Source organism: Taeniopygia guttata, chromosome 3 (genome assembly GCF_048771995.1).
Source record: "Taeniopygia guttata chromosome 3, bTaeGut7.mat, whole genome shotgun sequence".
In the NCBI taxonomy this organism is placed as follows: Eukaryota; Metazoa; Chordata; class Aves; order Passeriformes; family Estrildidae; genus Taeniopygia; species Taeniopygia guttata.
The window spans coordinates 17196718-17217981 of record NC_133027.1 but is presented as its reverse complement, the minus strand read 5'-3'; the positions used below and the strand labels follow the sequence as shown (position 1 = coordinate 17217981).

At 35.1% G+C, this 21264-nt stretch overlaps 1 protein-coding gene across 3 annotated transcripts in view; it reads left to right on the top strand.

Annotated features, from left to right (window-relative positions):
* The window catches only part of ASAP2 (ArfGAP with SH3 domain, ankyrin repeat and PH domain 2), an 82386-nt gene that overhangs the window by 55821 nt on the left and 5301 nt on the right, over nucleotides 1–21264 (top strand). Inside the window, exons 12-26 of one of the 3 annotated variants that reach the window (XM_030270065.4) lie at nucleotides 1623–1710; nucleotides 3513–3561; nucleotides 3670–3836; nucleotides 5205–5338; nucleotides 6059–6153; nucleotides 7823–8012; nucleotides 8438–8523; nucleotides 8722–8837; nucleotides 9376–9443; nucleotides 10227–10340; nucleotides 11933–12188; nucleotides 14598–14759; nucleotides 15629–15797; nucleotides 17115–17182; nucleotides 18327–18436. In XM_030270065.4, the coding sequence (XP_030125925.1) occupies nucleotides 1623–1710; nucleotides 3513–3561; nucleotides 3670–3836; nucleotides 5205–5338; nucleotides 6059–6153; nucleotides 7823–8012; nucleotides 8438–8523; nucleotides 8722–8837; nucleotides 9376–9443; nucleotides 10227–10340; nucleotides 11933–12188; nucleotides 14598–14759; nucleotides 15629–15797; nucleotides 17115–17182; nucleotides 18327–18436 (1872 nt within the window). The remainder of the gene's footprint in view (nucleotides 1–1622; nucleotides 1711–3512; nucleotides 3562–3669; nucleotides 3837–5204; nucleotides 5339–6058; nucleotides 6154–7822; nucleotides 8013–8437; nucleotides 8524–8721; nucleotides 8838–9375; nucleotides 9444–10226; nucleotides 10341–11932; nucleotides 12189–14597; nucleotides 14760–15628; nucleotides 15798–17114; nucleotides 17183–18326; nucleotides 18437–21264) is intronic. The other 2 variants (XM_072926372.1, XM_030270067.4) reach the window with 2 other exon arrangements.

Here is a 21264-nt window from a genome sequence, read left to right as displayed (position 1 = left end):
TAACTAAATATTAAAACTGTATGCACTTTTACTACCAAAAGGAAGGCTGGAGTTTGAAAAGCTATTTATTAGGCAGAGAATACAATGTGATTGTCAATAAATTGTCATCTTGCTGCCTCCAAAACCTCTCTTGGGTATAATTTGTTTTCCTTTGCCCAGCAAGTGACCTACACATTTATTGTTTCAAAGCTTACATGACTTTGTTTTGTCTGCTGCTTATGCTGGGCAAAGCATGAGCCTACTATTTTTCAAGGACACTATGCTTGCTTTTTTTTTCCTAACAGGAAAAAAATACATAATTGTTTCCTTTCTTATGTTTGTCCATGGTTGTGATTTTTTTTTTAACTGGTCTGCAGATATAAAGATACTGTTCTTTTTAGGCCAGCTATATTTTTTCATTAGCTTGTTTCAAGAGAAACTGTAATGTTTTGACTGGTTGTCCTTTGTTTTTTTGAATTAAATGTTTTAATCAATAAATTTAGATGAGATTGTGAGAATATCTACATTTCTTATGATTCATTGCAAGTTAATAACATTATGTGATAGTACAGCTTCATTTGGTAATATTTTTTTTTATATATTTAAACCTTATTTTAGTAACTTATTCTATAAATATTATTAGAATGTAACAATAAGTGTGGTAATGTGTTTGTGAATATTGCTATCCTTATAATAGTTATTTCCCAATGGTTTAAATTATGATTTTTTAGATATTATTGTCTAGAGCAAAGGTTGACTAGTTAAATCTGCTTTCTAATTTATTTATTCTAAAAGAAGAGTGAAACTAGTTTTCAATTGTAGGAAGTGAAAGCCATTCCTCAAGTCAAGGTTACAAACAAGTCTTTCTAGGTCCTACCCTAGATCTGTAGCACACGTAGGTTAAGGGAAAGAAGAATGCAGATACACCGTTTGAAAGATCTCTGTAGCCTTTATGAATCTTTTAAAATGCAGGTTCCTTGTGAATCTTGCTCTTAGTAGAACACTGTCACTTTCTATTCAAAAAGGAACTAAATAGCTGAGAGGAACTTGACTAGAAAATATATATAGTTATAAAATTCATTATTTCGCTAGATTTTTTAGTAATCAGCTAGCTCAGTTTACTTTTACATATGTTTGCTGCAAGACTTCTCCATGAAAACTTATTTTCCTTCACTTAGTTCCCTTTACTGATTTAAAAATTCAGCATTTGTTCTTAACTGGTTATCTGGGGACCCCTTAAAGGCATTAGCAGAAGTCAAAATAATTAATTATTGAAAACAGGGAAATTTTTAAAACTGAATGTCTGAGTGTTAGGGGATTAAATATAAGGATGAACCTGTCTCTTTTTTGTACCCAGTTCCTTCAGGTAAGTGTTCCTGGTTAGTGGTAATTAAAGAGATACTACCCTTCTTCCTTTCAAAACTCTAATGTCTATCCAGCTACCAGGAAACAAAATCATCAAATAAAAGTAGCTTATGAACCATGATGTGGAAGAGAACATGAATGAAAACCTGGGGATCTTAAAACTTTAACAGCCATTTGTCAAGTCTTTTTGGCCAGTGGGATGTTATCCTGTGCTTTCAATCTGCAGCTTTCAGTCAGTGTGGGTATACTAAAATGTGTATGTTTTTATCTTCAAATAGGCTAACCGGCCTCCAGCAAAGCTCAATCTGTTAACCTGCCAAGTGAAAACAAACCCAGAGGAGAAAAAGTGTTTTGACCTCATATCACGTAGGTTTGTTGTTCAGGTCTTTTTACTTGCAGTTCATAGCAGAATTTTGCATTATTTCTGTGGATGTGTCAGTAATCCACTAGAACATTTTTGCCATTGTAGAATGCTTTCCTTTATAAAACGCCCTTCCTATGACAATTTGACTTTTCAGTCAGTTATTTTAGCATAATGCAACTAACTGTGCCTGCTTCTTTGGAAAACCACTTGTATTTAAAAGCTGTCTTCACTTCTTTTTTCTATTTAATTTTTTACTGTCTTACAGCACAGTAACTATTTTTTGCTATGACGTCACTCTTCATTATTAAAAATGTCCTAGCTCATCATCTTGAGAAGTTGAAACTTGTGCACAAGATCAAAAGGTGCTTGTTAAACTTTTTAAAATTTAAGTCTGGTGGTTGCTATGCAACTGTGAAGAAAATACTAAAAACATTTTTTGGTTTATTATCTCATAATAGATAAAAAGGTGAGATAAAGAATCTACATGTTAAACCCACCAAAACTAAATAATTTTTGGATCAGAATAGGATGATATGAAATAGTATGGTAGAACGTTTCCTTTGTTTTCTAACTAGGATATTTTACTGAAATATGTACCTCAAATTAGCTGGGGAGAATATCAGTGTTTCCTCATTTGTTCCTTTATTGAAGTATAAAGTTCTTCTGCATTTGTAAATGTAAGCTGTGCTGCTTATGTGAATAGACTTGAATGCTTGTGTGCAACATACAGCTAATTGATTTCTGCTCAAGCAACTGGGCCTCCCTGTTTACTTTTGCACTTTCTTTCTTGTTGATGACTGTGTCATGTTTTGCTCAATATCAGCTTATTGCAATGTTACCACACACATTTGAAAAGGCATAACTGGTCTCTTAGTCTTCTCCGATGACTTTTTCACATTGTTTTACTGTTGAGTTAAAAAAAAATTCCTTTTTCTTTACAAAATGCAAATTGCTGTATCATGGCAAGTTAAAATCTCTAATGTAGCACTTTCCTTTCTGTTCTTTCATATATCTTCACTGTGTTAATATTTTCCATGCTTGAAGCTATCTTTTAATACCTCTTAGCCTGAATATTTTTCAAACTTTAGAAATTTTCATCTTAGAATTTTTTTGCCAGGAGCTTTACCTCTGTTGGTCTCATCAACTATTCTCACTCCAGCTCAGTCATTAAACTGTAACATGTCTTATTCTTCATAGACTTAAAATGTATTATGCTTTTTTATTTATAGTAGTGCACTATAATAACAATGCTTAGAATTAGAAAAGTAGTAGTAAATTTAAAATTGTGAGCTTAATTTAATTGAAACACCTTGGGGATCATGCTGGTTGTAGTTTGGAATTTGTGTCTGGCATATTTATTTTTGAAGTTTGTGATTACTGGATTTTAAGGGCTCATTTGAACTTTAATTCTTTCTTACATACACAGATAAACTCAAATATGGACTCTATTTTACTCCCCTCCCTCCCAGCAGAACTTTATACTTGTGATTATGGAGGTTATATGCAGGACGTGGAACATTTCCTTTGCTCTCCTGCTGCTTGTGTGATAAAAGCACAGCACCGAAGAAAGCAGCTTCTGTTTAAAAGGAAACAAGCCACCTTGTGTAAACACAGATGTAATCATGCAGGAACTGTAGGCAGAAAGGTGAAACTTCTAAAATAGACTTTTTTTCTGTCAGCACACTCCAGTGATGAGAATAGAGACCTCAGGAATCAATTAATTTTAGATTTCATTGAGAGATTTCTGCAGGATGAGTTTTTCAATAACTTTTTTTAACCAGTGTGTGAATTATTTATTGTGCAGATGACAGAACATACCACTTTCAAGCAGAGGATGAACAGGAATGTCAAATGTGAGTTACTTTGCTAATTTTATTGTTGATGCTGGTGATCTACTGAGACTTATTTTGAACTTCAGAAGTGCCATAACACTTAATAGCAAAATATTACTGCCATTTTAGATGGACATCTGTGCTACAAAACAGCAAAGAGGAAGCTTTAAATAATGCATTCAAAGGAGATGATAACACAGGAGAAAATAATATTGTCCAGGAACTGACAAAAGAAATTATATCTGAAGTCCAGAGGATGACTGGAAATGATGTTTGTTGTGACTGTGGAGCACAAGGTGACTCAATTAAGCATATTTCTAATTGGTAAAAATTCTTTGTCTCATGAGATTCTTTAAGCTAATGTTTTATACTTTCACTTTTACTCATTATTTCACAAAAATTATACACGTAGTAGAATACGCTAACAATTTAATAGAACTACTTTAGTAAGATTGATTTGCTATATGCTTATTATATAGCAAAAAAGAGGGGAGAAAAGTTACTAAGAAGCTTATTTTTCTCCTATGCATTTTACTAATTGTAGCTTTTGCTTACATAAATCAAATGAACTTACATAAAATATGGGTTAGTAATGAAAGATTTAGGTAAAACTGAGCAGCTAAAAGTTACTTGAACATTTTCTTAATACACCTTTATTCTTTTTTTTTTTCATCATGTTTAACTGAGACAGGGAATATGTCTAAGGCTGTACTCACTTTGACAAGAATGCTCCTGCTGACTATTGTTTGCAGTGTTGGTTTTGTTCATCAATGAATTTCTACTTTAATCCTCTTCAAATTATTTTTAAAATCCTGCTGTTTCTGGTGTTCTTTTAAGTTGCAGGGGCACTGCAGGACTTAGGGTTTTTTTGATGTAAAAGTGTAGCTGCAAACATCTGCTCTGATGCTGTATGCACTTTACAAATTGATAGTTAATTCCAGCAATAAGTGTTATATAAGAGTATGGGAAGAGTCAAGCCTGCTGTCTTAAAAAAGGAATGTAAATGGCTACTAACAAACCTTTATCAAACAAATTAATTGCTAAGCTGTCTAAATCTTCAGAAGTTAATTATTTGGCTGGAAAATGAGGGAATGATGTAGTAAATGCAAAATACCAGGAGAAAAGACTGTCAAGGGCTATGAAAGGAGAGGGATGAGCCTTAATATCTTTGAAGTAGTTGAGTGAGAATCTTGTAGTGTGTGCTGTGTGTGCACTTCTGAATCACTTCTGTTTCACTTGGTTGAAAATCTATATTTCAAGTACAAAAGAACCCCAACCCTGTAAATGTTATTTCAGTTTAAACTGCACCTATACCCAGTTAAGAGTGTGACACCATTATAGTGGTGCTGGAAAAATGCAGTTCCTGAAAGTTGTTTGAAGAATGACAAACTGGAGTGGTTAATTGGCTCCCTTGGACAGCAGTCTTTCACAAAAATAAAATAAAAATTCTCCTCTTCACTTCTTTCAGCATTAAAAAAGATCCTGTTTTTTTTTTTTTCCCCAGGTAGAGTAAATATAAAGACATAAATTAACAACAACAGAAAAAAAAGAATAATTAATGTACCAAAATCTTATTTTACAGAAGTTCATTTATGTATTCTGCATTTTCTAGATGAAATAATTGCCTGAATAAATTTTAATTCTGTGGGTGCCTTCTGTTCCAGATCCTACCTGGCTTTCAACAAATTTGGGAATTTTAACTTGCATTGAATGCTCAGGAATCCATAGAGAACTTGGTGTTCACTATTCCAGAATGCAGTCACTTACATTAGATGTGCTGGGAACATCTGAACTTCTGGTAATCAAATTGCTTTTATTAACTTAAAAATAGTACTGCAAAAAACTTCTAACACAAGTATATTTTTTGTCACTTTAGCAAGATGTTCTCATCCTGAAGTTGTCTCTGGATAAACACAATTTAAGAAAGCTTAATTTTTGAAGTTTATTGGAATCTTCTGGAACATAGTGTCCTACTGTAAACTTTTTCCTTATCTTAGAATTCAAATTAGTAGAGGCTTAATATTTTTTGTGTTTTCAAATCTTTTTATTCTGAGTAGCTTTTTAAAAAGAACGTAGCTGTCTGACATATAAATGTGCTTCAGATTAAAAATTGGAGGACTTCACAAATACTTAACCCATTAATTATTTAGCATTATTTTAGAAGACAACTTTAATCCCCAAAGGAAGAAAATGTGTTCAGCTTTGCTACACAGAGAAGTTACCACTTAGCAGCTGCTCCCTGACAGTTTGTATGTGTGTTCTTACCCAGCATAAAGTATTTGCATTTATTGTATGAATGTCTTGATGGATTATTCTGCAAGTTATTTGTTCATGTACTAAATCCCAGAAAATTCACACCCAAAAAAAGTCCCTAATCTGTTTGTTATTGTTGACATAGCAGCAGACCAAGGAATCAGAAGAGGTCCCAACTCACATTTTCTGTTGTTCTCCCCTTGTTATGTGTGTGACTAATAACTGAACATGTTTATTAATTGAGTGGGATTTTGTTTTTTAACAGCTTGCAAAGAATATTGGGAATGCTGGATTTAATGAGATTATGGAATTCTGTCTTCCAGTTGATGAGGTGGTCAAACCTAATCCAAGCAGTGATATGTAAGTAAAGAGCCACTACTTCGGAGAAAGGCAGGCATTTAATTTGATATTGCTAAGGGGCTGTGACATTATGGTTTGCACTGGCAGGCCATGGAAGATGTGTAATATCTTATTTATGGTCTTACAGCTGAGGAGTAAACCTTTCTTCTGACGCTTTGCATGTCTGTTTTATTGAGTTTTATCTGACTGTACCTACTTTAATCGTAAGGAATATCTTACCAACCCTTTGAATCATGGTTTTTGGGACAGAAACAAATTAATTGTGACTTGTTTGGAACCTTAAAGTCATACAAGGATAGGGATTAAAACCAAAGCAATTAATTTTGTGTTATTTGAAAACAGAATAGAAAGAGTAATAAAGTGCACATTTAATTGAAAGATACAGAACTGCATTTAGAAACTACACCTAGGACCAGAGTCCATGTGGAATGAAGACAGAACATTTAACTGAATTCCTCGAAAGCACTGAATAGTGATGGCAGAGATACAGCAAGGACAGCTGCCTACTTGGCTGGATACTACTCATCATGAAAGAGCTAGTAAACAAAGCAGAAACATATCCAGAAGAATTGGCTCTGGATGAAGCTGATTTTACTTTAGGTGTATTTTTAGCATTCTGACAAAACTAGCATTAAAAAAAGCAGTTTAGGTAATTTTTGACTACTGCTATCAATAATAATGCAGAGTATTAATATGAATAATTTAAATTACTAATAATTATATCATATGCTGAATCAATATAAGAACACTTCTAAAAATTTGTATTTTAAAAGATAATTTACTTTGATACCTCTGCTTATCAAATTTGGGGTTATTTTATTGAAACGAGAACCTGAAGACTATCAATTGCTTTATGAACAAGAGTTATCCATTGATTCAATTTATTATTTATTTGGGTTTTTTTGCTTCTTGCCCATTACATAGTATCTAGATGATGAGGTGTGACTTTGTTAATTGTCTTCTGTGCAATGCTGCATTCATCCCAAGAGCTGGTAAGGAGTTATGCCAGGCAGCAAGCAAGCTCCTGCCTTGCAGTGATGGGAAGAGGGGTAGATGTGTTACTGGGCATCTACAGCAGAAGTGATAACTTGTGTTGAGTCAGGTGGACTAAGCTTTCATCTTGGTTTAGAAATGTCGCTAAAAGGTCCAACACATCCTCCCTGTTACAGTTGTGGTGAAGAGGTTAAAAAACATACTCACTGCTGTGAAGTCGAATTCAAGGCCTGGATAGTCTGTGCAGAGGTATAAGATAGATTTTTGTGTTTGTTTGGGGTTTTTTTTTTTTGGTTTTTTTTTGTATCCCATGCCTTCCATCCTTTTCCAGCATGTGCAGGAGTACCAAGTCAGGTAAACATAAAACTGCAAGGCAACATAAACCAACATTATGAAGCTTTGATGTATCTTCTATACATAGAGCTGGATAGTCTTGATCTCAGCATCATCACAGAGTTTGGAGGAAGAAATTTGTGGTCCAAATTCCTATTGGATATTTGATTCATTTTCTGTAACTACATTTCATACTTGAAATATGAGACTGCATGGTTACATGAATATTTAAAAAGAAAAAATTATCATAATGAATGATTTCAAATTACTTGCATGTATTTATGGAAATGCTAATGTGTATCTTCAGCTGAAAGTTATAGAAGTAAATCATATTCAATTTCAGGAATGCAAGAAAAGATTACATTACTGCCAAGTATATTGAGAGAAAATATGCAAGGAAGAAGCATGCAGACAATGCAGCTAAATTGCATGCTCTTTGTGAAGCAGTGAAATCAAGAGACATTCTTGGATTAGTTCAAGTGTATGCTGATGGTGTGGATCTCACAGAAAAAATTCCACTGGCCAATGGCCATGTAAGTGTTGTAAATTTTATTAAACAAATTGTTGTAAGTGCAATATGCATTCATTAATTAAAAATTATTTGAAATAATATCTGAAACACTGTTCTGAGGGCATGTCCTTTTAATGATGTAATTTAACAATAAAAAAAAGAAGATACTAAATAGTTTAATCTAAAATTATTTCCAAGTACTATCTTATTTTAAATTTATTAAAATTAAACATTAAATAATTCAATAATCCATTAATTTTCAACCCATTAATTTGTTTATTTATTTTAAAGGAACAAAAGGGACACAGTAAGTCTTCACAGATGTTTTAATGGTAGCACGTTTGAATATTTTGCAATTACGTGTTTTATTTGATTTAATTAATGTCTTACTAAAATTGCTTCTTCTTCAGAAGAAGAAACAAATATATTTTTTCATTTTATTCTTAGGAGCAAGATGAAACAGCACTGCACCTTGCTGTTAGATCAGTTGATCGAACATCCCTTCATATAGTTGACTTTTTAGTGCAGAACAGGTAAGTATGGAAAGCTAAATATTGACATTGCTTTTATGTAAAGTAATATAAATACTAAATAAATACAAATACTAAAGTACTAAAGCTGTATTTGCAAATGTAATTTGATTCTTTGAAAATCTTCTAATGAGAGTGGATAATAATATAGGGTAGGAAACTTATGTTTAATTACCTTTTTTCTTTCTTGTACTCCAAAAGTGGCAATCTAGATAAGCAAACCTGTAAAGGTAGCACAGCCCTGCATTATTGCTGTCTAACAGACAACGTTGAGTGCCTCAAACTGCTGCTGAGAGGGAAGGCTTCTATTGAAATAGGTAAAAGGGTAATGTGTACTTCAATTTCCTATTTGTCATTGCTTCAGATAAGAAGCAGTGAAGTTGGAATAAGTGCATTTTCTTCTCCATTGTTTATCATAATTATCTTCTCCATTGTTTATCATAATTCTGTAAATCTTCATTATTAGAGAATCAGTATTCACTGTTTATTTCAAGTTTAAAATTGACTTATATATTACACTTAGTTTTTAAACAGGCTTAGAGTTTTAATTGCTGTTTTGTAATATACAATTATATATTACACTTAGTTTTTAAGCAGGTTTAGAGTTTTAATTGCTTTGTTGTCAGGTTATATACTGCCATTTCATGGCTATCTTTCATATGTGTGTATGGCATGTTGAATTGCTACTGCTTGTTGTGCTCAGATGGTTGATGTGAGTTGGACCTACCTATAAAAGAAAGAGATGAGTTTTCATGTGTGTTGCTCTAGTATTTTACTATGCAGGTTTGTCTTTAGTAATGGACTTGTTAATAGTGACACTTCTCATCATGCATTTATTTTTTTGCTGTAATATAGCAAATGAAGCAGGAGAGACACCACTTGATATAGCTAAACGTTTAAAACATACTCACTGTGAAGAGTTGGTGAGTATTGTGTCATTGTGTGTGCATTTCATGTCTGATCATTTAGGAGTTTACGGCTGAATATTCAGTGAATATATTCCAGATGCAATAGTGGTGTAGAAATAGTTATATTCTCAGAAATAGTCATATGCTAACATAAAGTTATATGCTTTTAAGAAGAAAACAATATTTTTCTTTAGATGCAAGACAGTGGTTGAGTCACGTTTTCCTGGAGGTATTTAGAAATGGTGTAGATGTGGCACTTAGGGCTATGGTTTAGTGGTGCATGTGGCAGTTCTGGGTTGAACTTCATGATTTTAAAAGTCTTTCCCAACCTAAATGATTCTGTGAATCTAAGTGTCTGACATCTCCTTGAAATCTAGTTACTAAAGTACTTTTTATGTGTGAAGGCCATGGATGAAGATGCCATTATCTTGTTGACCAAAGAAGTTGTGGATGCCCCATTGTATTAGGGGGCTCAAGGCTTCTTAATAAGTCACTCTGATTCGAGGAAACTGCCATTGCAGTTAATGTCTTTGAACTGCAATTTCTAAATCAAAGCAAATGTAATGTGGTGCTTCTTATCAGAAAATAGAGAATGGTTCTTGAAATGTCTACTTACTTTTGATTTATTTGTGTTGTATTTGGTAACACAGCTTAATTTAAATTTACTTCAGTGCAGTAACTTTCCAAATTGCTGAAATCAAGAGTCTTCTTATTTGTGGACTTCATTTACTTTTAAAAATGTTGTTTTAAAATAAGTACTGCCCATAAGTGTCTGCAGCCATCTTTTTTTTTCCTTAGCTTACTCAAGCACTGTCTGGAAGATTTAATTCTCACGTTCATGTAGAATATGAATGGCGGTTACTTCATGAAGATCTGGATGAAAGTGATGATGATGTGGATGAAAAGCTGCAGGTTTGTATCAATATTATTTTTCTATAGACGTCTGTGTAAGTGTTATTTCAATAACTTTGCTTTTTACTATAGGTATGAAGACACTGTGAAATAATTTTTTGTAGTAAAATGCAGTAGCTGGGTAAGACAACTGAATAGTTTTTGTAATCTATGTCAGAAAAATCTATTTCATGTCTAGGTCATGTCTGAAATTTAAGAATATTTCATACAAGAGAGACTCTAACTTAAAAGAAGGTTAAGATAATTTGACTGGTTTCTGCTGTTGTTGTACACCGTGGCTGCCTGATCCTGCCTCAGGTTTTGCCTCCACTCTGGCACACATTTGTCCTTGTACTGAACTGCTTCAGTTTGGTGAGCCAGTGAAAAGCTGAATCATAAACGTGAAAAAGAATTTCTGCTGGTTTAGAAAGCAGAAGAAGGTGTGGGTTGAAACAAGTCCCAGAATGAGGACAGTGGAGAGGTCAGGGAATGGAGAGTGTCAGCCAATGAGGAGTGAGGCTGCTAAGCCAAAGCAAGGGTAGAGACTATCATGTACATAATTCTGATAAATCTTGGAGCTATAATGCTGTGCTATAGCATATCTAAAGGCCCTACATGATGAATCCAGAAGTAATAATTGAATGTATTCAGAGGAAAATCAATTTATATATATATTTTTATATATATATATATATATATATATATATATAAAATGTTGATTTAAATCTTTATTCTGCCCAAATGCTATTACTATAAATTGTTACTTTAATTTCATACAGACAATATGTCAGTATGGCATGTTTACTGTTTCTGAAGGTATATTTTTGTTCTCTGGGCTGTGGATTGTTAAAGCCCATTGCTGTACTAGCCACATTAATTTGTAACTCCAGCTATTTTAATTATCATTTGATAACAGTAATAACAATGCTTGCTGTTGAAACAGGAAAAATAATGCTAAGTGCAGATGATTGCTGTAAATCTCAATAACAACTAATCGGATAGAATTTGGTAATGTGTGTGGGATGAGCAATGTTCCATGCCAGCTGCCAATTGAAGTAATCTCCCAAATTTATCCAGTAATACTAGTGAGCTAAAAAGAGTTTCAGAGACGTTTTGGCTACTCATTTCTTGTAGGCTGAGTGGCGGTAGAATACTTAGATGAAATTGGGATTTAGCTCTGCTGAATTTCAGATGAGGCTTAGGACCTACATTTGTTAATTTCATTTTGAAAATACTGATGGGTATTTTGATGCAGGGAAACTTTACTTGATCCAGTCTGAAAGTCTATACTGGTTATCTATAGAAGTATAGTCTTGTGTATATAGGGATACAGTATTATCCTGTAGCAGTGTACTACAGTAGAAATGAGAATATATTAATAGTTTTGAAGTGCAATTGACCTTTAATCTTTTGTCGTTGTTGTTAAGGTGCATTGTTAGGGCACACAGTTACTTTGCCTTGAAGAGGCAGGTTTTAGGTTATGTATTAAAAGCAACAAAAATGCATTTTAGAAGCCTTTTTTTCTTTCTAGAGACGAATCACTTTCTATCAACTAATACATAAAATGAGTACAACTAATGTGGTATCAATGAGTACTTTTTTTTGTGTTTAAGCAACCCAGTCCCAACCGGAGAGAGGACAGGCCTGTTAGCTTCTACCAGCTTGGATCAAACCAACTTCAGCCTAATGTAGCATCATTGGCAAGAGATGCAGCAAACATTGCTAAGGACAAGCAAAGAGGATTTATGCCAAGTATATTACAGAATGAAACATATGGAGCAATACTCAGTGGCAGTCCACCTCCCATTCAGCCTGCAGTACCTGTTACAAGTAGTGCCCCTCCTCTACCTCCAAGGAATATTGGCAAAGGTACTAGAAAATATAATTGTATTTTAGAAGAACAGGATCATAATTTAATTTTTAAAAAAATTATTTTGGGGTTTTCTCTTACAGTTATTTAACACAGGTAAGTATTGGAACAGTTACTGATGGCCTCATTTTATATCACTGAAGTGCATCTACATAATGTTTTCTGAGTTTGATTTTTGTTATACCTGCAACACAATAGTGTTTGGGAAAGCAATACCCAGATAACCTCACCAGGGTTAAACCATTTATTAAAAGGATGGCTGCAGTCAATGTAGCTAATAATTTTTTTTTGTTATATTCAATTTTTTCATACTTCTGTTTCTTGAAGACGTCATTGTCAGAGTTCACTGTAAAGATAAAATTTCAATAGCATTTGTGTGCTGTGAAACTTTGTTTAAGATCTCAGAGAATGGAGAGTGTATGCAGAACGTGAGATTTTAACCTTGCAAATTCTTCTCTTAATAAATACGTGCTTCAAGGTTGTTCAAATAAAAGTGTAACTGTCATGATGTGGAGAACTGGATGATTTTAGTGACCTGATAGCTGACTGAAAATACAGCTTCCAATTATTTGTTGTCCTGAGATCATTAGAACAGCATAAAAGTTTGTGTCTCATCCTGATTCAGAGGGTTGTGTGCTTGGAAAATCTACCATTAAAGCTGGTGCTGTGAATTTCAGTCCTATCTTCATATGTAATCTGTTTGCATCACAGTAAAGAAACATAGAGAAATATGTATAGGTCCTCTTAGTACAAGTCATATTCAGTGTGTTTCATTGTTTTAATACCTTTATTATCCACCATATTGCATGGAGGCTAAATTTATGTATTCAATTCAATTCAAGAAAGTTATTATTAAACACATGGTTTTCTATGGTGCTGTATTTAGACTCCGTAAGAGGAGATATGATCAGGAAATGTTCTGGGCACACATGGATGACTTCTGTCTTTGGGAGCACTGTGCAGAGGTCAGAATGCAGGACTCCATGCACCAGTGATTGTGCCTGAGATGGCAAACTAATCTTCTGTCTAATATGAAAAGTCAGTTATGGAATGGCTGCATAAAAGGGGCAGAAAAACTGAGAACAGTTTTGGGTTACTTGGAAAGGGTAGCATGGGACTGGGGGAAGTTTAGTCACATGTAAAACTTAATCAAGGCAGGATTACATTAACATTTTGCATGAACTTGAAGCTTAATATCTAGACAACACTTTTTTACTTGATGGAAAGGAATGTTTTCCCCACCAAACAAGAAAATTTACACAAGAAGCTTGCTTGGTTTGTTTAACTGTTAGATTCTATCTCTGACTTAGTCAAAAATTTAATAGTTAAAAATACTGTTTTATCCTTTGATACTACTTTAATCATGGCCAATCATACCCACAGTTTGCCCTGATTAAATGACACATTTCAAGAAGTGTCATTTTAATTTCATTCCCAACCCCAAACTTCTTGGCATCACTGTAATAGAACTCATGCCATGAAGACATGCTGCCTGCCTTAGATTATTAGCTCATATCCTTTACTCTAGCAATGTATTAGCCTATTAATTTATATACTTAGTTAAAAGCTATAATAGTATCATTGACCGTAACTTCTTGTCAATTGCTGATGTTGTTAATGTTATGCTTATGGTGTATTATTACTCCTTTATCCTCATAGCTTTAGGCTGTTTTCCAAGTCTTCTGAGCCTTTTATGCTTTTTCCTGCAACCTAACATTTGTTCATACCTTACTCTGTTTCATCTTTTCTTAATATGATACTCATGTGCTGAGGAGGGAGAAATGGCATAATATGTGCAAAATACTGGCTATATAAAGAAAACCTGTAGAGTGTTTTTATGAAAAGAGGAGGCAGCTCTTCAGAATGAAATAATTTAAGAGGCTCTGAAGAAGTACTTTGTGACTGTTGCACATCTAGTTATTATAGCTTCTTGCTTGAGTGAAATTCAGGTTTGCAGTTTCATTTGGTTTCTAAGTCAAAACTGATGTTTCACTTTGAGCAGCAATGTGTGCTCATGCTTGTGGAAGAGTGAAGTCCTTTTCTTGCAGTAGCTGAGAAAAGTACAGTTATCAGTCAGGGATTAAAGAAGGTAGTAATATGTGCCTTTTGCCTTCTTACTGAGAAATCTGCTTTTTCAAATATTGATGTATTTTAAAGTAATGACTGGAGACAAATTTTATTTAGGTAAAGTGTTAGAAGTTCTGGGTGAAGTTTTGCTGTGTAATTTTTAACACCAGACTGATTTCTGCTCTGGCATTCCATCGGGATGCAGCGACTATAGTTGATGAATATAGTGTTGCTAAATATAGTGGTCTAGCCACACCATTTCTGAAAGCACGGTGTGAATATTAACACTTCGTGCGTAGGGTAAGTAATAATAATAATGCAGTATTTTCCTCTCTTTTTAGTTCAGCCTTCAGTTCTTGGCAGTGGTATTCAGACAATTTCTTCATCTAATGCAATGTGGAAGACAAATTCTTTAGGAGTGGAAAGTATAAGCAGGCAGAGGTCTTCATCAGATCCACCAGCTATTCATCCCCCTGTGCCGCCATTGCGTGTAACATCTACAAGTATGTTTGCACTTTCCCCTGTTTTCCCTTCTACTGTATCTAATCACAGTTGGCTTATTTTTCCATCTCCACAACTCATACTTCCTCTTTTGGTGACTGTGGCTTTAGCCTATCGTTCCCATCCAGTAACAAACTGTCTTCTCTGATGCTCCAGTGAGGACTGTATGGTGTAGTGCAGGGTTAGCAGGAAACACCATCTATTAATACAGCTAAAGGGCTCATCATTTTATATATATATATATATATAGTTTTAGTGCTGCATTTCTCACTAGTTGTAAAGGTGAATGTTGCATGTAAGCCTGGAGCTGTGTCTCCACATTGTGCTTGATTCTTGCAGACCACTGGAATGCAAAAGGATGTTTTAATTCATTGCCAGCTGCTGTTGTGATGGCTTTAAGAACTGAATAACAATTTTAATTAATTTCTAAATTTAGTCTGCTGTTAGTTGTGAATCACAACAAGATTTTAAGAAAAGATGTTCCTCTAAATAAAATTTGCCAGATATTACTCACTTGGTTACTTTTCCGTAAAACACAGACTGAAGGCATTGACTGAACAAATAACATTAGCACTTTAAAAAATGTATTCTGATCTACTGTTTTCAAGAATGTAACTGTCTTTGGTAAAATTTTCTTTACTTGCACTTCAATGTTTGAATAAATTTAAATGCTTGTGGGGTCTCCAACTTCAACTAGATGAAACTAAAGGTAAATTACTTTCCAAAGAGGTCCTCCTTTCATTGCATTTAATAAAGCATTTTTCTTACATGAGGATAAGTCCTGTAACAGGGCAACCTGTAATGAGAACCCAAGAAATGAAATGGTAAATAGAAATTTAATTCCATGTTTCTGCCTAACTTTCCTATATAGATGTACTTTCTCCAGCACCACCACCTCCCGTGGCAAAGACAGCCAGCATTATAGAAGCTCTGAACCAGCAATCAAAACAGCAGCCAGCTCCTCCACAAAACAAGCCTACCCCACCGCCACTGCCCCCACAACCTCCTAGCAGAATCTCTCAGAGAAAGCCTATTCCTGGGTAACTGATGTCATTTTAGCCTTTAATATACTTAATAATTTTTAATAACTTAATATATAAAGCGTGCATGCTTTTGCCAATGATGTGTTCTAGAGTGTGGGAATGAACGGAAGGCAGATGCTAAGGACATAGATGACAAGGATTACTACAGTAAAAACAAGACAGCCTAGTGTTTTGAGGTTATATGACTTGCAGAATATCTCCAGAATGCCTAGCTATGATGGAGATTAAAAAACCATTAAAAATATTCAATTGCTTATTCTCATCTAGCAGCAAATAGGAGATAATGGGATATAATGTTTGATTGTGCCATTTATTGTTCACATGCTTTGCATATCTCCTGTTCCATTGAATCTTTTCATTTGTGGCAGAAGTAGAGAGACCTGGAAAAGAAAAAAAAAAACTTTTAAATTTGCAGAAAAATAAGTTAGGAAGGACAAACGCACTGGAAAACAGAATCATATCCAAAGCATGCTTGAGAAACTGAAGGAGTAGTCAAGGGAAAAGAAGGGTGTCATTCAGTAAGCAGCTCTTAGTAATTAAGAACAGTCAAGTACAGGAGTGAAGCATGGAGAACAGCAGAGTATGGTAAGCAAAAGTCCTTAGAAGAAGGATCTGTAAGGACATAGTAAGTAAGGCAGAGGACCTAGTGCTGTTGTGGAAGAATTAAAGAATATAGTTTTACCATAACCTGCAAATGATAGGAATTAATTCTCTCAACTGTCTCAACATCAGTGGTGCCTCAGCAGGACTGCTGTGTTCAGTTTGGGGCATTGCAGTAAAATGAAATACTGAGGTGGGAACCAGGGAGATCAATAAGGTAATGAGAAGTCTAGAAAATAGGGCCTTGGAGCAAATTTTGGAAGAAATAAGTTTTCATTTGCAAATTGGGACTGAAAGATGAAAGCAACCTTGACCCTTAAGCTTCTTTTTAGCCTTTTTGTTTTTGCATGTACCATGCTACCCAAAAGGCAGACACAAATTTTTGAAGCTTTCTATAACGCACAAACAAATATGGATGCATAATTTTAAGAAAAACATAAAATAACAGTGAAAGGAACTTCAAATCTCAGGAAAAGACATGAATTGTAATAATCAAACGTATTATTTTTCTGCCTTTTTAAAAATTAGGTGCAACTTTCAATTCACTTAATTAAAAATACAGAAGAAAATTAGTACTTTAAAAAGCAAAATAGCTGTCACCAGATTTTCCTGAAGACATGCCAAGACTTTTATAATTTGGAAAGTACTCTATATTGTTGTTTTTTGAGATCTTGTTTGTTTCTGAAATTAACCAATTTCTCACTTTCTGCACAGGACTGAGAAGTCATCTGGCTTAACTAACAAAGGGCAGACCAGAGGACTTGGGTCTCTACAACAACCTGGTAATTGTGGTTTAGAGATTTATTTCATTATAGTTAAGCTGTCATAGCAATCAAAGGGAGATTGTGGGTTGTCTGAGTTTTTGTGGGTTTTCTTTAATCTGTTCATATACCTTACACATTTAAATATAATCAGTGCTGACATTCTTGTTTTTCTTTGTGATTATGTAGGCCCTGATGCCTCAAGTTCTCTAGCATGAACAGAGCTATGGGCCAAATAAAGTCAATAATGGGACCATGTAATAAGCATAATCACAGAATGGTTGATGTTGGGAGGGACCTCTGCAGGTTACTGGATCTAACCCCTTTTCTCAAGAGGGAACAACAGGAGTGGATCACACAGCACTGTGCTCAGAGGATGGAGACTCCACAATCTCTCTGGGCAACCTGTGCCAGGGCTGTATCACCCTCACAGTGGCCAAGTGTTTCCTGATGTTCAGACAGAGGCTCCTGTGTTTCAGTTTGTGGTCACTGCCTCTGGTCCTGCTTTTCAGCCAAGTGGCCTCCAGCATATACTGATGCATGGCCTGTTCATTCCCCAGTGCAGGACTTTGTACTTCATTGCTCCAGATTCTCCCCTGATGTGTGGAATAGGTTTCCTGAAGACCGGTCTTGCTAATAAAGGCTAAGGCCAAGAAGGCATTCAGAAGCTCAGTCTTTTCCATGTACTTTGTAACCAGAATCTCATCTTGGTTCAACAATGGCTCCGTATATTCTCTTATTTTCCTTTTGTTACCTATGGATTTATAGAAGTTCTTCTTGTTGTCTTGGACATTCCTTGCCAGATTCAATTCCAGCTAGGCTTTAGTTTTTCTAACCTCACCTTAAAACCCACTCAAACAAAGGATGCATTTTGAAAATTTTTGTTTGCAATGTCATAAACAAGGTGTCAGATACGCATATAGAATAGAAAAATATCTGCACTGTTTAATGTCTTAGATAGTTGTCTTTGGGAAAAGTGGTCTTTTTGGTAAGGAAAATATAGAATTCTGTTCCATTATTTAGAAAGAACCAGTAAAAATTAAGTACTCATGGGATATAAAATTATTTATATACTTTTAAGAATAATTAGTTTGGTTTCAGTTGATACCATCACTCTTACTTTTTTTCAAAGCATGCCTAATATTACTTGGTTTATTTACCTTAGCAGGAGAGTCATCTTCTGTATGTGACATTCCAGGAACACAAACTGGTTCTACAGCAAATACTTTGGCACAAATACAGCCACCAGCACCAATGCCAAGAAAATCACAAATAGTAAGTACAAAATGAGGTATTGGATTTTATTCATGTCCTGCATTCTATGAAACATACTGTAGTTTCATATGTGTGTCCTGCCATGGTAAAAGTGTGAGAGCCATGAAACATACAAGGCACATAAACATAAGAACATATCCTGTGTTTGAGTATCTGTGTGACTTTTACTAGTTATAAAAACATTTTTTTTCCTTGAATTTCCTATAGGATAGTATGTAATTTTAAGTTTAAAAGAGCAAACCAAACCAGTTGGATTCTTTGTTCATGTCCACATGTGACCAACACAATCCACAGAATAGGGTTTGACTTATTGGAGATAGATAAGCTTTATGAGTTAGTGACTTGTAGGTGAGCTTGGAGAGTCACTTGTAACATGTAGCTTCATTCTCAGTCTTCAGTGAAGTGAGTTATAAGAGAACTCTTGTGCTTTTATAATGGACATAGATATACTGACATATGTCAAATACTGGTGAAATGACTTCAAACAAGATTAGTAGGAGTCAAACTCAAAAGAAGTTCTTTCTTTGTGCTGTCAGTTCTCAGCATTCACCTGGTGACAGGAAAGAAATCTCTTGGTAAGCACATCCTCAGCAGAAGGTGGTTAATTCTGTATTCTTCTTCTCCACCCTCCCCTAGCCTTACAGTGACTATTAGACAAGCGATACTGGATTTAGATGGACTCTTGATCCGATTGTGTGGCCTTTTTATACTCTTTACTTATATTTTTAATCTAGGACCATGAATGGTAACATATATTAGTACCTGTAATCTTATACTGGTGTAGGTAAAGGGATATATTTCCATACGTCAGAGGAGCTGTACATTATGTATAGTTAACTTGGTTTTTGGTCTTTGCTTCAATTTTATGTTGGTTTCTTGTGTGATAGATGTAAAAGACCCATATGAGAGTATATCTCTGCAGGAAGCAAATCACAGTATGTAGAACCTGTACATTTCCAAGATGCTGTGTGTGACTAGGTCTGGGCTGTTTCACACACTCTGTGTGGGAGTATGGTTCAGCAGTAAATAATAAACAGAGAGGTAGGAGGCGTGCTGTGCCGGGCCCTGCAATGGTCTTGTTAATGGCTTGTAATGAAAAGACCTGCTTCCTTCAGTCCCCTGTGTCTCTCCCTTCAACCATTTTTCCTTAACGATATCCACTGAAATAGCAGCTCTTGAGGACAGAGTTCTGTTTGTGTGCATAGCCTTGCCATTGGTCTTGAGTACACAGAGCCCCCGTTACTTGTTTCTCATCTGATAATGATGAGAAACCTCAGAGACATCATCTTGCATTAGTTGAAAGTATAAAATTTTCTGGTTTCTTACCTCCCCCACTCTTGTTCAACTAAGTTACATTAAAATAACCTTCATTTTTTAGGCCTCAAAAAATTAAGTTGTCTAAGTAGTGCCAATTGCTTATGTTGTCGTGAAGCTACTGGGCTCTGACCTTAATTTCCATTGTGTGTGCTGGGGTTCAAGTGTAAGCACTGGTTACATCCTTCCAACACATCTGAAAAGGCTCCTAACCTTACTTTCTATATAAATTAAAATTGTGGTTTCCCTATGTTGTTCTCTCTTTTTTTTTTTTTTTTTTTTTCTTTAATAGCACAAATTGATTTAGCTATGAAGGAATAGGCTGTGCTGGCTAGTTTTAGGGTCAGTGTCTTCAGTGTTTCATATTAATTGCACATAATGTGAAGAACATATCTGACTCTCCATCTGTCTCTAGGTCTTCATTAAGGTGAATTCTGACTGAATTCTGACTGAGCAAATTAGCTGGGTGATTTTCTTCTGTAATAGGACAGAGAAGTAAGGGAAAACCTGACTCAGGAGTGTGTGCTAGTTAAGATGCTTTGGCTAAATCAATCTACCTAAAGCATCTTAGCTGAGATTTAGTCAAGGGCCCCTCAGCTAAAGAGCTTTAGCTAGATCAGTCTAGCTAAAGTTCTTTGGCTAAATTGCTCCATTTAGCCTTATACTCCTGGCTTTTTTGCTATGTCTTTACCCTGCCAGGGAATTCAGAGGCCAGCCAAAATTTGGAAAATTAATGCAGAAATGCTTCATGAGTAAAGAAAATATAGGTCAATTTGTACATGCACATTTGGCCAGCGGCTTATCTCCTACACTGTGCATTTACCTAATAGCCTGTTTATCAGGGGGAAATTCCTGACTCACCTTTTGATTTATTTTCCTCAATGTGATATTTAGATTTTTGAAACCATTTTGTAGATACATGGGAAATTTTCCTAGAAGATTTTATTCCTCTGGGAATGAGATCTATTTTAATTTCCTTGCCTTCTAAAGAACAAGAAATACCTGTAATTACTGCACTTTGAAGTTAGTAATTATATCACTGTTATACTGATGTGAAGCTTTTCTCTTTTGACCTAAAAGGTGGTTGTGGTTCAGACTGTCATTTGTCTGAGAGGGAGTGTCTGGAAAAATTGCTGTGCTGCAGTGCTGGGCTGGCAGCTCACAGGGGTGAGAGCCTCAGGGTGTGCTTGCCCTGGGCAGGCCAGAGCTTTATTTTTATTAGAATTTATATAGAATTTATACTAGAATGCAAATGAATGCTTCCAGAGGAACATAACAATCATGCTGCCTCCATCCTTCCCCATCCACATTCCTTCTTTTCTCTGCATGGTTCTCAGCTCTAGCAAAATGGCACAGTTAAACCATTGGGCAGTTCTGTCCTCAGCAGAGCATTTTGCTGATGGAGAAAATGAGAGTTGTAAATGGGGTCTTTTGTTCCTTTTCAAGCTGTCTTGCTCCATGGCTGATCTAACTAGAGACTGGGACCGGGCACTGGGGGAACTCCAGTATGGTGG